Consider the following 20,400-nt stretch of genomic DNA (forward strand, 5'->3'; position numbering starts at 1 on the left):
CATTATGTACTTCTCTTGCTTCTTGGGACACAGGGCTTTATGTTCTTCCCTTTCTTTTATCACTTTGCCGTATGATCTTCCCTTGATTCTGGGGTCATTTTGCCTCTTGTTCCTGTTTTTGACTCTTAGGTCATTACACATTTCACTCTTCCCTTATTTCTTGCGTTATTTTGCCTTATCTTCGTTCTTTGCTTCTTAATTTATTTGGTCTCATGTTCTTTCCTTGTTTCCTGGGCCACTGGGCCACATAAGCTTTCCTTGTTTCTTGGCCCACTAGAGCTTATGTGTTTCTCTTTTTTCTTTGGTCACTGGGCCTCATGTGTTCCCCTTGTTTCTGGGGTCACTGGGCCTCGTGCTTCCCTTTCTTCTTGAGCCACTGGGCCTCATGAGCTTTCCTTATTTCTTGAGCCACTGGGCCTCATTAGCTTTCCTTATTTCTTGAGCCACTGGGCCTCATGTGCTTCCCTTTCTTCTTGAGCCACTGGGCCTCATGAGCTTTCCTTATTTCTTGAGCCACTGGGCCTCATTAGCTTTCCTTGTTTCTTGGGCCACTGGGCCACATTTTGAGGGATTTTCATCAAACTTCTAACAAATGTTAACTCAACGAAATGATTTGATTTTGGAGGTCAAAGGCCAAGGTGTTATAGCCTGATGACCTTACCTTTTTTGTTGGTGCTATTTCTAAGGAAAACTTTAAGGGATTTTCATACAACTTTACACTAAAGTCAACACTTACTCAATAATGGGTTGTTTTTGGAGTCACATGTCTTAAGGTCAAGCTCATTTGGCCTCATGTTCTCCCATTGCTTGCCGATTCTTTTTCTCTGGTAGACTTTGAGGAACTATCCTCACTTTCTGAAACAAGAATGTATCTTTTGGAAGTTGTAGGTCTAAGGTCAGGGTCACTGAGCCTTATGTTCTTCTTTTTGTCAATGCTTTTCTCAAGAACATTAACAGGGATTTTCTTCAAACTGTGTGCAAATGTCCACTCCCAAGCATAAGCCAAATGCACTTTGGGGGTTTTAAGTCTAAGTGACTGTGACCTCACATCTTGTGAGCAAAGTGTTTAAGCAATGCATGGGTGTAATATTTTCAAATCTGGCACAAGCCTGCACTTGAGCTTTGAGGGTGAACTGGTTAGATTTTGGAAATCAAAGCCCACTGCAGTAATTGTATACCTCCTAGTTTCTCATGATAGTCGGATGGTGCTTCCAGTTCTTTAGTACACTCTGAATGCATGGCTGTGTGTATTAGATGAAAACATCAGTTGGAGAATCCTCAGAATCAATCAAATCACCCTGAGTCCCAGATACATTCATTAGTGTTGCTGTAGGGACTGAAGTATTGATCTTTGTGTGTTGGATTGAAGATGAGAAGCTTTATCAATTCAATCCTTATATATGGTGGGAAAAGTTCATCAATCAGACCCAGAGTTAAATGTAGTGCATTAGTGACATACAGTGCTCAACAGATTTATAAGACCACCTGTCATATTTGTCTCAGAGACCATCCAGCATCATGAAGTGCTTTAATGCAGACCCTTTCATTTCCAGTGAGCTCTCCACGTTTTACCATTTTGAACAGGAATGAGGAATTTCAAACTAAATTCACCTTTTTATACCCAAATTTGAGTCAGCTCACTGGGCTTCTCTGAGAAGTCAGAAATTAATCAAGCACAACATTCAACCACTAAAACTCATTTTTCTGTTCAGGAATGCAAGTAAATAACTATAATTTGACGTATTAATCACGAAAAGAAAGATTGAATTTTTTTTTTAAAATGATACTTAATGAAGAGACATTTTTAGCTGAAAGACTGGCTACATTAGCTGAGACAAAAAAATCTTTAAAACAGCCAAAACTCCCCTAGCAAGGCTGGAGAGACGTACAAAAAAACATGCTTTTGGTTTACTAGCAGAACACAGCAGATCATGTCAGTTGGCAGAGAGGTCTTTAGTGAATGCCGGCACTTGATGCATGTACACAACCAAACAAATGTGGATGAAGTCATTCCAGACCAGAACCAGCCTTATGGGTGGGCCTTATGGGTAGAGTTGGGTATCGTTTGGGTTTGTCCTGATACCAAAACTGATCCTTTTTTAATGATTTTTTTGGCTCTTTTGCTTTTATTATGATAGGATAGCTGAAAAGAGACAGGAAGCATGCAGAGAGAGTTGGGGGAAAACATGCACCAAACAGCTTGAGATCAGGAACTGATTCCATGACCAGTGTGTCACAGACTATAGCCTCTGTAAATGGGTGCCTGCTCTACCCACTGAGCCAAGCTGGCGTAGCCTAAATGGTGTCTGACTCAAGAAAAAAGTGTATTGAAAGTTGTTGGGAAAATTAAAATTGTCTTGGTGCAATGAATTACTGAGAGAAAGATTTTCAAAGTGCCAGTAGAGCATGGGAGAAGAAGAGGAAACGGATGTAACTTCTTCATGAAAGAGCGTCAAACAAAGCTATTTTGCTGGTGTTGTGTCAGAGACAAACAATAAAGCAAAAGTGACAGTCAGTGTGACTGTCCTTGGAAGGAAAAATGAGGAGAGCAGAGCCATTGTTCCATACAGCAAAACAATTAAAACACATTCATGGAGTGTTGAAGAACAGAAACAAAGCATTGATGTCTGTGCTGTATTTTGGTCTTGTGAATATGAGGTGCTGTTGCCGGAACTTTTCGGTACCAGGTTTTGATTCTTATCCCAACTTATAGGCCTGGGCTTACCTGCTTGTTAGACTGGCCAACCCTAAAGGATTGGGAGATAAATTCCTCTTGCTTATGCTCATACTGATGTATATTGGATATTTAAATGCCTCTTAAAATACAGTGAAAGCTGTATGGACATTTTAGTTATGAAAGTGTGATGTGTGAAGTCATAACCAGTCTTCTCAGGCCATTTTTTTGCTTCGTAAAAACTTGCACAGGTGCACTCGCACCCCATGCTTCTACACTTAACAGTTGGATCTCATGTATAGTGACTGACTCTGCATCCGCTAAGAGAGTCACATCCAAGTATAGCTGGATTAAAGTTTGCTTATATCCAAAAAAAATCATAATGGAAAGCCAGGAGCTAGTGCTGAATGATCTGATCTGACTGTCTAAAAGGAACAATCAAAGTTTTCTTTTTCCATAAGCTTAGAAAACATAGTAAGAGAAGTGAGAGAAGTATTAGGAAAATTAATATACAGTGCTTAACAAATTTATTAGACCACCTGTCATATTTGTCTCAGAGACCATCCAGCATCATGAAGTGCTTTAATGCGACCTCTTTCATTTTCAGTGAGCTCTCCACATTTTACCATTTTGAACAGGAATGAGGAATTTCAAACTGAATTCACCCAAACTCACTGGGCTTCTCTGAGAAGTCAGAAATGAATCAAGCATAATATAATAATAATAATTATATTTTAGCATTAAAAATATCATTTGGGTTAAAGAGCTTCTACATATTGGTGTATTAACCATTGCAGAAACATAAGAAATGATTTTGGTAATTACCAATGCTGTTAATTTAGGGCAGCTGTGGCATAAACCTTACTTTGGGTGGTGGTCTAAAAAATTTGTTAAGCACTGTACATATGTCCAGACTATCATCCAATAGTTCACCTTGATATGTCTGATATTCTGGTCAAAAAGCAGCTATCCATACACAGTATTTTTTGGAAATAATCACGAAAATAAAGACCTGCTGGTGCCAAACATGAAAGTCCATACCTTTTTATTACACAATTAAAGAGAGAGTACAGAACTGCTTCTCTAGCTATACAGAGGGAAGTACACTTCTTTAATTTAATCTTTACTTCAGTGTGACAAGGATATCCAACAACCTACCTTGCAAGGTCTTAACTCATTGGATATTCAGCTGTAGGGTAATTAAAACTCAGTGTCTGTTTTCAAAATTTTAGTTAACAATCTATTTTTGACAACCTCACAGCAGAGTCACTACTCTCTGTGGATGGCAGCTGGTGCTTGAAGTCTTTTCCTGAAAGACTGAATGTTCATTGCCTTAGCCCATGAGCTCGTTTGCTATCTTTTTGGCTTTAGTGGCGTGATAGGATTAAATGAAACTCATGGATCATATTAGATTGGAGTTGTAATTTTCTGATCTTGCCGCTGATTCACAATGCATTTAAGGAGATTTCACTTGGTTTGAAGTGCACATCTGGAAAATCTCTGAAGAGTCTTGTGCCTCTAGCACTTCGTCCTACACGCTACATTCCTACAAGAACTTGGATAACTGGGCACAACCCATTTTGTGTCACAGATGTTTGCAGATAGAGACTGCTTGAATATGTGATTGATTTTATACACAGGAATTCAGTCATTGGCAGATTTGACCAAATGCTTTTGTCCATATAGTTATCTTACCAACAAAATTAAATCTCTGCACATTTCTGATACTTTTCCAGGCTACACAAGTGTCTCTTCCCTAGAATCACATCTGTAACAGCAGGAACTTAAGCAATTATGGTGATTATAACATAGTGATAATAAAAACAGATCTTTTGGAAGTATTGTAATAAAGAACAACGGTCTTCAGTGATAAAAATTGAGTTTTTCTGCACTGTGACAAGCAAAGGTACAAATATTCAGAATGTTTTTGATAATTGACAGTGTGTTTCTTCATGCTAAGTACACTTTGTACCAATTTATGAACTTTGTAGCATGCTCTGCTTTAAAACTAGGAGAAGTCTCTCAGTTGTGTGAGTAGGTTTTAGTGTCAGTTTCCAAAGAAATATTGAACATCAAAAACTTTAAGTGTCTACTCAAAGAAAACTTTGGTGTTTGTTCTGGTCTGTTTGTGTTGTGTATGTGTGTACTAAATTTGTGTTTGTGTACAACATAACAGCTCATTAAGCAGATGTTGTACTGCAGCCATAAGACACATGTCGCTACCGCCGTTTGTCGATGAGCAAACGCAGTGATTGAGAGCAAGGCGAGGCGCTTTGCCCGCTCGCCTGGGACCAAAAACGTTACAGCGCTTTTACATCTCATTAGCATAGAGAACACATCAACATGGAGGAAGGAGCGGAGGAGGGAGAGATGGATGGATTAATGAATGGATAACTGGGGAGGAGAACAAGAAGGAGATGCTCCAGTTATGGTGTGCTGAGGGAATGAAAATGGCCGTATTAAGTACCAGAGGAACCATTTACAGATGCATTGTTGATTTTATTACTCCTACATAGTTTCTCTTCCGTCTGTAGGGGCCAATTTGTCTTGTTAGTTTTTGCCCTTCTTTTTTCTTGCAGTTAACATTATTCTCCCTTGAGTTACTTTTTCTTTTCTCTTCTCTGTGTCTGCAAATGCAGCTCATTTTCAAATTAAGCTTGTGTCAATGAAACTGGAGAGAGCTCTTGATTCACTCGGGTAAACTTGCTCTGAGCTGTCATAGAAGCCTTTTTTGTTTGTGGGCAGAACATTGACGCCCATGCATCGTCTTTAACTTCACTGTAAATGTCACAGAGATAAGTACGTAAGTAAAACTTTTTAAACAGCACCTTTGAAACACTCAGATAAAAAGTGCTTCACAAATAAATAAACTCGGACAATCAAAAAGGAGACAATTCACATTAGTACTGAGCCATGGAAGAATCAGGCACAAAACACGATCAAATGAAGCACAGATTGAATTGAGTTACATCATCAATCAATCAATATTTGGGGTGCAGGTGGCCTGGTGGTTTAAGGTACGCCCCATGTATGCGGTCAGCCCGGGTTCGAATTCGGCTTGTTGCACTTTCCCGCAGCTCCCACTCCCACTCCTGTTTCCGATTCTATCCACTGTCCCCCGCTGTCAATAAAGGGATAGTAAAACCCAAAAATAAATCTTAAAAAACTTGTAGTCCTTTTCTTTTACCTAATGAAAACCATTTTTATAGCTGACCCTGAAAGAGTCAGCGATTTGAATTGTTAGATCAGAAGAAAATGAGTAGGCTTGGGTTTTGACAGCTTGATCCAAAAAAAAAAAACCTGTTAAATTTGTGCAATGTTTGAAGCAAATCTCAGAGCATTCTTGAGATTTTGTGCTTGCAAACAGGGGGTATACATGTGGCTCAGTGGCATTAACTGTTGACTTTTGACCTCCTAAAGCTGATAAGTTCGTCCTTTATTCAGAGTGGACAATTGTGCAAAGTTTGAAGAAAATTCCTCAAAACAAGAGAAATATGGCCTTTACAAGGAGGGGATGAGCATGTGACCTTGATCCTGAAAACATACCTCAGGTCTATTGCTTGCACAGGGACAAAGAGATATGTTCAAGGTTTTTTAAAGGATGATTTAGAGGTTCGGATCAGAAAAAGTTTTAGTTTAAACAGCAGAAGAGCTGAATGGTCAGATTTTCCTGCCTGAATTAGTTCTAATCTAATTGAGATGCAGGCCTGGAACACAGTAAGGTATTTCTATTTGACTACCCTCCCTTATGCATGAAGCTACATAATGAATGTAGGGGCACATTCTCATGAAATGGGGAACGGGCCACAACTTCATGACTGTGCAAAATACAGTCATTAATGGTTAGCTCATTTACACCAATATAAGACAGTCACCTTCAGTAACATGTTACAGTGTACATTACAGTCACTGTAATTATGTATTTTTCACCGTTACTGTCAAACATCTGTCTTCAAATGTCCCTTTTCATGCTCACTCCCCCCACAGTCATAACTTTACATATGTGATGAAGGCTCTACTACAGGTATCTGTACCTTTGAAAAAATGCTAAATTTACTCTAATGGACCTTTTAAAGGTTGTTGCATCACTAATATCAGCAGTTTGAGTCTAAAATCACAAACTGAACCAAATAAACACAAGCAAACTTGTGTACTCCCTCAGTGTTTCATAATGCAAGGCCAAGAAGGAAGATGCATCGTGTATCCATGGCAACCTAAATTAGTCTCAGCAGGTATGTGGGCATTATGTGTCTTGCTCTGGAGAGGGTGAGCGAGGGTTTAAAGAAAAGAGAGAGGAAGAGGGGGCAGTAGTAATGAGTGATGTGGACCAAAAAGGACACCTTTTCAGCTAAATGGTGTATATCTCAATACTTATTTTTTAATTGTACAGAAATAATAAATGGCTGTCACAATAAGCAAATTTTAAACTCTCTCTAGTAAAACAGTGCATCACTTCCCACTCTCAAGAGTGCCAACAATCCTTACTGGGTAAAACAAGTCCTGAGAATGAATGGCTGTAGAATGGAAAACAGTCGTAGCAATGTGATCAAATGCTACTGTGTTGCATTTTATGATTCAAACAATGAAAAAAACATTTTTTCTGACATATTTTTCACCCTTAAATGTCAAAGGGGTGTAAAAGAAGATCTTTGTGGTTTTGGGCTGAAAGTAGAAACAAATAAAGTGATGAAATGTCAGACTTGTAATAGTTTAGATCTGTTTTTCATGGTAGGAATACACTCATAAGGTATGTTGTTGGTCCAGCCTGAAACTCCATTGACTTATTTGTTCATACGGCCAGTATCTACAGCTGATAGAGGCAGATTTTTGCAGCCAAAAGATCATTTGTTAGTATTTCATATCTGCGTATAATGATGATAATTGACTTTGTAAGCTAATACCTGCGGATGCCAATATCATGTAGATAATGTTATGCATTCCTGTAGATACAAATCTCTCCCATTTACAGCTACTGATTTCAGTTCCACCCAGAAAGAGGTGTGGCCAGCATTGTTTGGGAAAAGTTCATGGATAGATTGCTCTTAGTTGAAACCTGTTAGATACCACGGCACAGCACAGTGGTACGGTGATGATATAATTTTGTAGGCAAAACCCAGAAGTTAGTGTCGCATTGGTTCCCTCTGCAGTGAGCCTGTGGGAAAATAAGTGACTTAGATCATTTTAGATTATATCATTAACTCTAGCAAAACAAAGGAAATTGTTTTGTATCGAAAGGGAAATTTTGGGGAGGAAAAGGTGAAATGTTTAATATCACAACATGCAGAAGACTTTTGACTGGTCCACTGAGCCGTCTTTGTATCTGGATTAATTGAGTGTATTTGAAGCATAATACAGCCAGTGGTTCTTACTGTAAATGATACCAAGCATAAAGCCTGACAAAATTAATATAGACATAAATTATATAAGTGATAATATCGGATGATATGTCTCATTCCATCTTAAAAACTTCATATATTACCCAGCCTCAGGTGAAAGTGCAAAGAATGAAAAAGTAATGTAGAGAGTAGGAGTGTATGGTGGCATTAAAGGAGAGGAGAAAATGAGAGGTAGAGTCAGAGGTTGGATGTGATTAGCAGGAAACAGCAGAAGAAGAAGAAAAAGGTGGAGATGGAGGAGGAGGAGATGATTGGATCAGGAGGGGGAGGGGTGAAGGGGGAGAGAGGTGCAGAGGGTGAGTCAGAAGGCAATGAGAGTGATTGGGAACTAGCACGCTGCTTATTGCATGCCATGAAGAATAAAGTCAGCAACCAGTCTGCAGGGTCAACGTCTGTGTGTATTTGTGTGTGTGTGCGTGTGTGTATGCTGCAAAAAAAAAAAAACTATTAAACAATAAGAGCAGAGACGGAGCAAACCAGATTACAGCTCCAAAACTACAAGATTACACTGCTGTAGACTCACTAATACACACATCACATGAGCAAACACACTTTTCATGTTACATGCTAGCTCTTAGACACAAACACTCATTTACATTGACTAGTGTGTGGGTGACAGGGTCCAAGAACACAGACGGCCTGTGGCTGAGATGACGCACAACTACAAGCACAAACACACACACACAAAGGTCTAAATATACTCTTGAACAAAGCTTTTCTCTCTGAAGTGTCACAGAACAGAGTCAATGAGTGTGTGTTTTTTTGGGATTGTGTACGTGTTTGTCACAGCTGTGTCTGCATGTTTCTGTGCTGTTAAGTGTGCTTCTTTTTTCCCTTCCACTCCTTTAGTATTGATCATTCCCTTCCTGCCCCCTTTCAAATTTGAATTTGGAATTTTGATCAATTTAATCTGTGACAGGTTCCTTTTGCACCTTCCTTGGATCTAACTCAGTGATTCTCAACTGGTCAGGAAACTACCAGTATCTTTGACAACAATCATGAGCCAAATTTCCAAGAAATTCCCACAATGCACATTTAGTAAATGAAAATGTTGCACGTAAGATCTTGGATGGAACAGAATTTATGACACGAGCAACAGACAGGACAAAACTGATATATTCTATACCCCCTTTCCCCATGATAACATGTACATTTTAGCCAATTTTCCAGAGATCTTAAGAAATTACTTAATCAACATGGTAGAAGCTGCTCTTTTATTGCAAGAAAAGGAGAAAAATTAGTTGAAATATTGATAAAACATTTAAATTGTCCAATTATCACAATAAAACAGAGTAAAATAAACGGTATGGTTGCACGTTCTTCATAGACTTTTACTGCCATTTTTTCCAGACACACATTTGTGACCCACTGTAATCTGTTCCGTGACCAACTTTTGGGTCCCAACCCACCAGTTGAGAACCACCGGTCTAGATGAACTCAAAAATGAACAAACTTTTTTCTGCATTATGAATTATCTCTGACCTCTTTTTTAACACTGAAATAAAGGATTCAGAAATGGTCAGGATGCACCTGTATTCATATAACTTCCCTAGCATGATAGCTAGTCAGTATTATAAAGCCTATGAAATATCTCAAAATATTTGTTTTTGTCTTTAAGTCCCTGTAAAGTGAGATCCGAACTTTGTGTCCTAGCACATCAGTCAGGAACACTCTGGTCCTACATATTACCATTTTATTGTAAAATCGATTTACAATTTTACTTTGCAGAAATGGCTCTGCTCCAAAGAAAGGCTGGATGCTTCCTAGTTTAGTCAAGCAATGTGTTAGACTTTCTAGACGTGCATAGCTAGAACCCCCATATGGATGGATACATCAATCACAAGGTGTATTGAATCCAATGCAGTTAGTTCAAAAGCAGTCCATAGTAGCATGAATCTGAATATGAGGAAGCAATAAGCTTTATGCTATAAAGGAGGAGTCTGGGGTGGAGGATGTTATACTTTGGCAGCAGCAGCAACGTGGTGGTGTTTTTGTTCATTGTGGAGCAAATTTTTAAAAATCTATCAGCTGCGGTGGACTGCGGGTCATTAAAAGTATCATAACAGAGAAATTTGGGACAGGAAACAGACCTTGTCTCTGCTCTGGCACAGAGCCAGGCAGCTGTGCTCTGATCAGAAGCGTTTGTTAAATTGGAGAGGATTGTATTTATTGTGAGTTGGCTTCAGCTCATTAAAACAGACACGCCCACACCATCCTAGAGCAGATAATGCTGCCTAATTTTTCATGATTTTGAAGTCTTATTTATAAACTTGGATATTTTTTTCATGACTGAAATTTGGCCTGGTGGTTAAACCCTTAGGGGTCCAAAATCATGCTGGTGTGATGTGATCATGTGCTATTTTTTGACATGTATCATTAAAAACAAAGCCATATTTTGCATTGCTACCACTGAGTGTGGAAAGCATGATTTTTAAGCTTTCTTTCAATTTTTGTGTGATGTTAATAGGCCAAGTAAAAGAGAAAATATGATCATTTGAATTTGATATAAAAATGGAGTTTATACATAGGGGACAGTGGACCATATTGTACAGGACTAGCACTGGTAGTTTTTTCATAATTTCAGCTGTTTGTCATTTCTTTAAAAAAAATGTCAATATATCGTTTTTAAGTAGGAGTCTTAAATCTTTTTTTTGGGGGGGGGGGCATAGTATACATTTTTTTTAAGTGGTTTATATTGTCAAAAGAAAAGTGGCCTGTATCACAACAAACCTAAATTAAAGCTTTTTTTATTACTTCACAGGGTCTTAAATTATGATTGTATCTGTTCACATCAGGGGTGTCGCACTCAATCACAGAAGAGACCGGATTCTGAATTAAGGTCTGACCTGCGGTCAGGGTCCACATTTAACTGTCAACCTCATTTTTTCACCAGTAATAAATTATGGGGAAAAAAAGTAAGCAATGATGATAAATGGTTTTGAGATTTAAAAAGTCAAAATGATAAGTTAAAAGGCTCAAAATCTGAGATAAAATATCAAACTTATTTGTTAAAAAGGTCAAATCATGACGTTAGATGTTACAATAATGTTTTTTTATAGGCAAATATATTAAAAAGTCAGTCACAATCATGTCTTTAAGGCAAAAATATGGCCTAAAATTGAAAATGATGCAACAAAAAGTTCAAAATATGATATCAAGGTTGGAATAATAAATTGAAAAGTTCAAAATATTAGATAAAAAGTGAAAATAATCAATTGAAAAGGTCAAAATATTAGATAAAAAGTGAAATGATAAATTGACGGTTTAAAATATGAGTTAAAAAGTCAAAAATTGTAAATTTAAAAGGTTAAAATATCAGACAAAGTCAAAATTATAAGTTGAAAAGGTCAAAATATGAGACAAAAAGTGAAAATAATAAATTGAAAATGTCCAAATAATAGATTGATGTCATAATTCTAAAATGCAAAACTGAAAACATGAAATTAAAATACAAATTAAATTGTTTTCCCACATTTCTTCTCATCTAGTTATTTTTACTCTTTAATTTCTCACATTTTTATGACTTAAGGATATTTCATATCATCAAGGTTAAGTTTACATTTTTATACTGAAGGAAATCTTTAAACGTCATATTTTAGTTATAATAAGAGTATGATATTATCTTGCAGGTCAGGTGTAACTGTGCCATGGGCTGGATTTGGCCCCTGGGCCTTGAGTTTGACACCCCTGGTTTACATGAACTACTTATCCCAGCCTGCACTGTGTAGTACAAGCATACCAGACAGGAGGCTGTGCTGATTAAATGAGGTGAAGTGAATCTAGACTTCAATACAAACACAGCATCTTTGTGTTGAGTTGAGGATACAGTATGTTGTTTCTTAGTTCTTTAAAGTGTAACTTCTGCGAAACAATCAAAAAATAACTTTCTATTCTGCTTCACTGCTGTTTGTGTCAGTCTTTCTACCAGGATTTTCTAGTGCTGTACACTCCTCTCCTCTCTCCCTCGGCTGTACATCTCTATTTCATTTGCTCGACTTTACGCTCCTGTCATTTCTCATCAAATAAGGTTATCTTCAAGTCAGAGAGGACTTTCATGTAAAATTTGAAAAAAAAGTTTAAAAGGTGACAGACATAGAGACAGATGGATGGACATCCTGAAAACACAATGCCTCAAGCTCTGCTTTTCACCATCATCGATGCGTAATGGCAGGTGCATGAACAGAGGTGGTTTGTGGATGGTATGAAGATAAGGAAGGAGAAAAACAACGGTGGATCCTTTTCTGCCCTGTTACTAACAGTTCTCAAAAAACACCAGAAGAATAGTATAGAAAGTAAATCCAGGCTTTAACTTCTATCTGCCTTACCTTACAACGTTGTAAAGTCTTTCCAGGGTTCACTGAAATACACCAGGCCAGTGAACAAATAATCTGAGCATTACATAAGCTGTTTCTGAATGTCGGAGATGAAAGGAGAACAGAGGAGGAGGACGCAGCGTCTGCGTTGTGAGTTCCATTAGTGTGAGTGACACCCCGCTGTGACCAAGTGTCATTTTACTGCAGAGAGGAGAAGAAAGGAGACAAATCTGGTGTGGACAAGAGACGTTGGCAATTAGTGTGTGTGCATCTCCATTTGAATAAATCACCATTAACCTTATACTTTGTTCTATTAATTAGACTCTTAGTAACTGCATAGGCATGCCTTGTATTAACTGCAGTGCAAAATCCAGGCAAATGTATTGGTCTAATTTGAAAATGTCTCATTACACTTACTATTAGCCACAATACTTGACAACTCCTGATAGCTGACAGGAATTAGCTTTTGTGAGGACAGTGAGAAGGTAGGGTAGTTTCATTGACAGCTTGATTAGAAAAATCGAACTTCTCTGGTGACGTTTTGTTAAAAATGTATTGAGGGTCAACTATGGCTGTTATGATGAAACCTTTTAAAGAACTTTCTTTTTTTTTTTTTTTTTTTTTTTTTTTACATTTTTTCACGCTTGGAGTGCCTGGTTTCCTTTTTGTATATTGGACGTATTTTCTCTGTTTCTAAAGATCACCAAACTTTAAGTTCTTCCTCTTCAGCCACATTGAGCTGTCAGTCATCCTCCCATCTTCTCCCCCAATGCATTGTTGAAGATTTGATCTCCATTCATCCTTGAGTCAGAGAGGTTGTAGGTGCAAAGTTGAAAAGATGCCCTTACCAGAGATACCCTGTCCACATGTTAGGGATAAACATTATGCTCAGTGACGCTGACCTTGAACCTCAATAACAGGTTAAAATCCCTCATTTGTGAAAAGTCTGAGGTCTGCACAATCACCAGCACAAGTATGCATACAGCTGAGGCTGTCCAGAAAATGTTGACATAAAACACTTGGGTACTGTGTTAGTTGCAAGTGCCTTAAAACGGTGAATTAAAAAATAATGTAAAAATGAATAATATACCAGTTATTCTAAATCCAAGGTCATCAACTACATTTGTACAAGCCAGCTTTTTTCTTAGCAAACTCTTTGTAAGCCGGACTTTTGAATAATCCAAAATAACATACTTTAATTTCATCAATTTATATTATTGGATAGGAATTTTTATTTTCTTCCTCAGTGTAAGTAATTTTTTGGCATTAACAATGAGATCAGACTCTATTACCCATGCTACAATTAAAATGTAGCTCCATGTTTTTGGGGCTGCTGTTTTATCTGGTTTTAGGCTAATTTGCTTGACTCCTGATTGCTGAAAAACATGTGTGGGAAACAGGTCTTTTGTCTTGATTCTCGTGGAAAACTGTACTCTACAAGAGCCTAAAGTGGAAAGTTGATACAGAAAAGTGCAGTTTTATGTAGGACTGGACCAGGGCTTGATATTAACTTTGTTGCTCCTTTTGCCTGTTTCTCACTGCCTCAGTGAACTGATTTAGTCTTTTATAACCGTTAATTATCGATTTATGGCAAATTTATCATTAACCCTGAATATACAAACATTTAAAGTTTCAATAACATGGGGAGCAGGTGGCCTAGTGGTTAAAGGCACTCCCCATGTACGCAGGCGGCCCAAGCTCGAATCCGGCCTGAAACCCTTTACCGCATGTCTCTCCCCCACCCTTGACCCTGTTTCCTCCTCTATCTAATAAAGGCACAAAAATGCCCTAAAATAAATCTTAAAAAAACAAAAAAACAAAAGTTTCAATAACATTTAAAGTATGCGCACCTTTGCGGAGGTTTTTATCACTTAGATTGCCCTCAAAAAACAAAGAATATAGATGGAGTATTAATTAAACAATATTTAGACACTCCGCCCACCCTGGCTCGCACGAGCGACAGAGACACATAGCTAGAGCACACACACACATACACATAAACGGCGCTGGCGCGCTGATCCTCCATGGATGGAGAGGCGCTTTAAAGCAGAAGGAGAAAGTTCAGGTCTGAGTTTATCCTGCAAATACTGAAACATTTTCCCTAAACAGACAGAAGCCTTCACTCTAACCAACACATCAGTGTGAGTGTGTGTCCATATATGTCTGTGAGTGTCGCGTTTATGTGTATTATACAGCATCAAAGCCCTTGGCGCTGCGTAAAAACGCATGAATGGATGAAGAGACCAGCCACTTTTCTGTTATATTGGAGGGAAATTTGAGCTTTTATGTGCCGAACGGCCTCTCTGTAACAAGCCTAAATCATAAGGGCTAACAGACAAGCACTTTAAGAGTGAAGCATAAGTTGTGACACTGATAAATTCAACACGCCATCGTGGCTAGAGTCACGCTGCAACCCGCCACGGCCGAAATCAACCCGCATTTGGCTAGTTGGCGGGTGTAAATGTCAAGCCCTGGCCTGGACTAATAATTATGTGTTTATCATGCATCTTAGTTGCTTTTAATGTCCAACTATTGGATTTCTATTTTTAAAAAACAACATTTTTTAACCTCCTTATATTATCAGAATTTAGTAATCTTTTGGGGCTGGATGGGGAGCTGTGGGGGGCCTCCAGTTGATGATCACTGCTCTAAATACTCATTCAGTTTTTTTCCTCTGGCACAGTTGTCTCTATGATAGCTGCTGACTGACAAAGAAGTATTCAGGTAACATAACAGTATGTAGTAACTGAAGTACCACTTGTCCTTCCTGAAATATACCACTACTGAGATGCTTTTCCTCTCCTTTAACTACATTGTTGAACCTGATAAAATTCTATTGAATCATGTTGAAAGCAGCACATCACTGGTGTCATATCCCCCAAATACCAATTAAGACATTAATTTACTACAGGATGTTTTCAGGAAGTGAAATATAGTATAACTCTTACTTATTGTTAGGAATATAGTGAGTGGTTTAATAGCTGGTTTACAAAACCTGCCTCTTAAGGCAGTTAAAAAATCCCCAACAACTAATCATAATAAAAGATATCTCATCCTATGAACTAAAACTTAGGTCAAATAAAACCCTCAAAGATAAGCTTCTGCTTTCAATTGGCAATAGTCAGAATAGAACTGATCCATAAAATAGATTTTTCCAGTAATGTAGTGGTCCATTTTCACACAGTTGTTATTGCATTGTGTGAGATCTCTAAAGAATCATCCATTATCCAAGCCTCAGTGTCAGTGCCTGGGAAGTGTAGTCTTTGTGTGTGCTCTTGTAGTCCCTGACATGTTCTGTTGTGTTCCTTCCATCCCTGTAGTCTGCACGGTTCGCTGTCAGAAGTTCCTGATCTCGCGGGTTGGGGAGGACTGGATCTTCCTCATCCTGCTGGGACTCCTCATGGCCCTGGTCAGCTGGGTGGTGGACTTCTGCATCGCCATCTGTCTACAAGGTGAGGGGGGAGGGGTGGGGGATTTGGCTCGTACCTAAAAAAATGAGTAAAACAAATGTGATTTAAGAGTCTAAGAATTGATATTTTATTAGATAGATAGATAGATAGATAGATAGATAGATAGATAGATAGATAGATAGATCTCAAAGCACAGGAAAAATATGACATAACATGTCATCAACATAATGTGATCACTTGTTTTAAATGAAAATTGGACATTCAAAGACATTCATGGTTACAAATTAAAACTTCTGCCTTTATATGAAACTTTGAGACTTTATCTCTTGTCTCAAAGAAAGTTTTGTGAGAATTGTTTTGGTGCCACTCCCTGGAGTAAATTCATCAGACAGACTCCAGCCTCTGGTGCGCAAAGCTAATTAAACCACTGGTTGGGTAGAGGCAATATTTCTGGATGTGTCAGATGCTTTGACTTTCTTATACTTACTGGCAAGACTAGTTTTATACATACCAGTCAAAACAGACCTGACATCTGCAGTCAGGAGAACTAACAACTCTCCAGCTCTCACCTACAGTACCAAAATAGCCAGAGGAAAAGAGGAGCCGCACAACTTCAACACTCTGGATGATTGCTAAGCTCTTTTAACATACAACACATCCACATAATGCTGTAATTAAATGTGATGTTTTGTGCTGAGATGAGCTTACAGAAAGAGACAAATGCTGAGGTAAAAGCCTGAGGGACAAACATTGAAAACCAGTGCAGAGGATAGTAATGCACTGTCTCTCGTCACTGGAAACACGCATTTAGGGGAGGAAGGAAAAATGTGTCTGAAAGAGGAAATAAAAATGGTTAAGACAGGGTTGATGAACAAGAGTGCATGAGAGTCAGATGAGGAGGGCAAAAGATATCTACCAACAAACTTTATGTGTGGTAACGTAAGAGAGGAGACGTCAGATGAAGGTATAATCAAAGTGGATGTCTAATGAAGGTCAGAGAGAAGTACTTAGAGCTTTAATTCAAATAGATGCCTCTTACTGTTGCGTGCATTTGTGTGGTATGTGGGTGTGCATGTGTTTGAGTGCATTGATTACTGGACTCTCAAAGGAGAAGAGAGTCTCTCAGTTTCTGTTAAAGGATTTAATTGGGTAAAGAACTTTAAAAACCATCACACACACAATTTACACACACTACAACTACTAATAAAAAGGGGTGTGAGTCTCTCCTTCTCAAGATGATTCGGTTTGAATGTCACTGTTCTAGGCTATGATTTGCTTCACTGACAGTTCATCAAAATGTGATTTGGTCTGATCCGAATCGATTCAGTTCAGACCAATTTGATTGTAGGAGTGCGGAGATGAGTATCTGTACTTGTAACTTCGCTTTATTAGGCTTTATTTTAAAAAAGATAATAAATTTTCTTCTTTCATACCTCCTCTTGGCATGAATATTTAGTCTACATGATGCTCAGACATCGTTATCTCCTCTCGCTCTGTATTTGACCGTTCTTGTTTGTTTTATTCTTGGATTTATCTGCAGCTCAGCAAAATACTCTGTGTTTAACTGAAACAGAGAGCATTTCTGTTCGTATTGATTATGTCACCAAATCAATCATTCTGAACAACATATTAAGGGTCAAACCCTGGAGATAAAACGGGCTGTGGGTTCTATGATAAAGAAGATTTTCCCGAGTTTTAACTACGAAAACTATTAAATATTCAGGTGTGTTTACGCTAGTGTTAGTAACTTAGCTAAACTTTAGCTCCACCGTCCCAACTGTTGAGACTTATGTGCTGCTGTGGTAATTAGTGGCTTTTCTCCAAAGGCAGATATTTCGAAGGTTATTCTTCCTTCATACTGATTCCATGTGACTTGATTTCTGTGACTGAAGGACGTTTCAGCGGTGATTTGTGCTACACATACTGCTACCTGGCAAGCACCTACGGCAGGGGTGTCAAACTCAATCACAGCAGAGGCCAGATTCTGGATTCAGGTCAAACCTGAGGGCCTAACAGGGTCAACTTTTAACCAGAAACTGTAAACCTCATTTCACCAGTAATAAAATATAAAAATAACAAACTTAGCACTGATGAATGATTTTGACATTTTAAGAGAAGTTAAAGGCTCACAATCTGAGAAAAGTAATTTTATATGTACAAAAAATGTACAAAAAATGTACAAAAAGGTCAAAACATGAAAATGAAAAATTATGTTCTTTAAATGTAAATATAGTAGAAAGAAAGTCAAAATCATTAGTTTAAAAGGTCAAAATATGAAATAAAATTTGTATTCATGAAATTAAAAGTCCAAATATGATTTAAAATTTTAAATTGTGAGTCTAAAAGGTCAAACTGTGGTGTTATAAGTCAAAGTTTGGAGTTGAATATATGAGATAAATTACAAAATAATTGGTTAAAAAGGTCAAAATTTGACTTTGAATTTAAAATTTGAATCTTAAAGCCCAAAATATTATATGAGAAGTCAAAATAATGAGTTGAAATGCTCAAAGTATGAAATTAAAAATCAAAATCCTAAGTTTGAGTCCTAATTATGAGATGAAAAATTGAAAATATGAATTTAAAACACAAATTATTTTCTTTTCCCACATTTCTGACTTTTTATCTAGATATTTTTACTCCTTACTTTTTCGGATTTTGTGACTTAACGAGGATATCTTAAATCGTCAAGGATAAGTTCACATTTTTCTTCTTGAGGAAATCTGCAGACCTCGTACTGAAGGGCCAGTTACAGTATAACAGAAATTTGAGATCATCTTGCAGGTCGGATTTAACTGTTCCACAGGCCAGATTTGGCCCCCAGGCCTTGAGTTTGATACCCCTGACCTACAGCTAAAATAACTCTCATTTACAGGTAAAAGATGAAAGACTCTGAGCCAAAGCATTGCAGAACAATCTATAATAACTAACAGGACCTCAGTGAACCAATCTCTAACATTAAAGCCAGTCAATAGACTGATTCACACTACATTTTTACAGATCCAGGGCTCCACAGACCAGTGCACTCAGACCTTTGATGTTAAGAAGGGTAAACTGATTTAGATCAGTTTATCTTTACACCACTACTAACTAAAAAAGATGTCATTTATTTTAAAGGCTTATACAAGAGCTCACCCTGATGTGCATGTGTGACATCTTAAGAGCAATTCAAAATGTTTTTGGTAAAGAGTATCATAAACTGTTTATTGATGCTTAATAGGGCTGAACAAAACTGGAAAAAGTGACATGCAATTCCTTTCCATCTGTGATATATATTTATTGAAAAAAACATGCAAACTTCTGTTAAATAGATGCAGTTAGCCTAAATTTGGGGTAAAATTAGCCAAAAATGCTTATCCAGAAATACACGTTAGTCGCTAGCTGTAAACTAAAAATGTCACTTATCTGAAACTTACAGCAGCTGTGTGTGAATAACCAAACGGTTAAAATATAACACTCAGTGTGACTGTGAACCACGTGGATTTAACCTCAGAAGCGAGAGTCACTTTTTAGTTTGTATAATGTGGTATGATGGATGAGGATTAGGGCAACTAAAAGAAAACAAATTGAGAGGCAATTTTTTTTTTTTTACTTGTGAGAAAAAAAGTGAGATTTCTGAGTTTTTCTCACAAGTGAAAAAAAGTGTTTCATTTTTTTTTCAATGTCAGTGTCTTCCATGTGGTGCCTATATACTTATGAACAGTCATTTAATAACTAATTGAATAGTTACAAAAACAATCTTTTGGCCTTCTGGTGGGCCCTCAGATTTTAGATTGGGATTTAAAAATCTAAATCTTACAATTATGATTTTCTTATTTTGGACTGCATGTCTATTTTTATCTCGGACTCACTCAATGAGGGTTCTCAGATGTAGCAGTTTAGACTGTTGATGCCATGGCAAAAGCTGAATTAACATACACATAGTCCACATGCAAACACTTACTAAACATCTATTTTCCTTGTATGTTTTGTGTTTGTGTTCCAGTTAGGGTTTATGTCTTCTCTTCTTTTTTTTTTTTTTTTTTTGTTTTGTTTTTTTGTTGTTTTTTTATTTAGTTGTGTTGCTCCCCAGAAGAGGTAACACTTTCACTTCTGGTGTTGTTTATGTCTTCCAATTGGATCCAAAACATTTAAAAACCACCGTCTTGAAGAAACACACACACAGCCACACATATTTGCCTTTTATTTGAAAAATATGTGATGTATTTGGCCCTGTGTTTCTCTGTATATATGCGTTTTTTCTTTGCAGACAATGCCCAGACTGCTTTTCTTTCTGCATTTTCATGTGTTTCTTATGTGGTGTGCTTGTTTTCTCTTGTTTCATGTGTATATCTTTATGTGTGTGTCCACAGCACAGAAGTGGATGTACGGGGGTCTGGACAGCAACGTGTTTCTACAGTATCTGGCCTGGGTCACCTACCCTGTAGTCCTCATCACCTTCTCTGCCGGCTTCACACAGATTCTCGCCCCACAGGCTGTTGGTAAGACAAGCACAAACAGAACACACACAGATTACTGAGATAAACCACCTATTCACGACATGGGTACTGATAGCATCACAATAAGGTGCCTGATTGTATGCATATTACAGCAGAGTACAGTTCTTTAAC

The 20,400-nt window shown here is 37.7% G+C and overlaps 1 protein-coding gene across 2 annotated transcripts in view; it reads left to right on the plus strand.

The window, feature by feature from the left end:
- Positions 1-20,400, plus strand: part of clcn2c (chloride channel 2c) — a 186,199-nt gene that overhangs the window by 33,557 nt on the left and 132,242 nt on the right. For both annotated transcript variants that reach the window (XM_041802650.1, XM_041802658.1), the window contains exons 2-3: positions 15,704-15,835; positions 20,143-20,271. In XM_041802650.1, coding sequence (XP_041658584.1) covers positions 15,704-15,835; positions 20,143-20,271 — 261 coding nt within the window. The remainder of the gene's footprint in view (positions 1-15,703; positions 15,836-20,142; positions 20,272-20,400) is intronic.

Source organism: Cheilinus undulatus, linkage group 2 (genome assembly GCF_018320785.1).
Source record: "Cheilinus undulatus linkage group 2, ASM1832078v1, whole genome shotgun sequence".
NCBI lineage: Eukaryota > Metazoa > Chordata > Actinopteri > Labriformes > Labridae > Cheilinus > Cheilinus undulatus.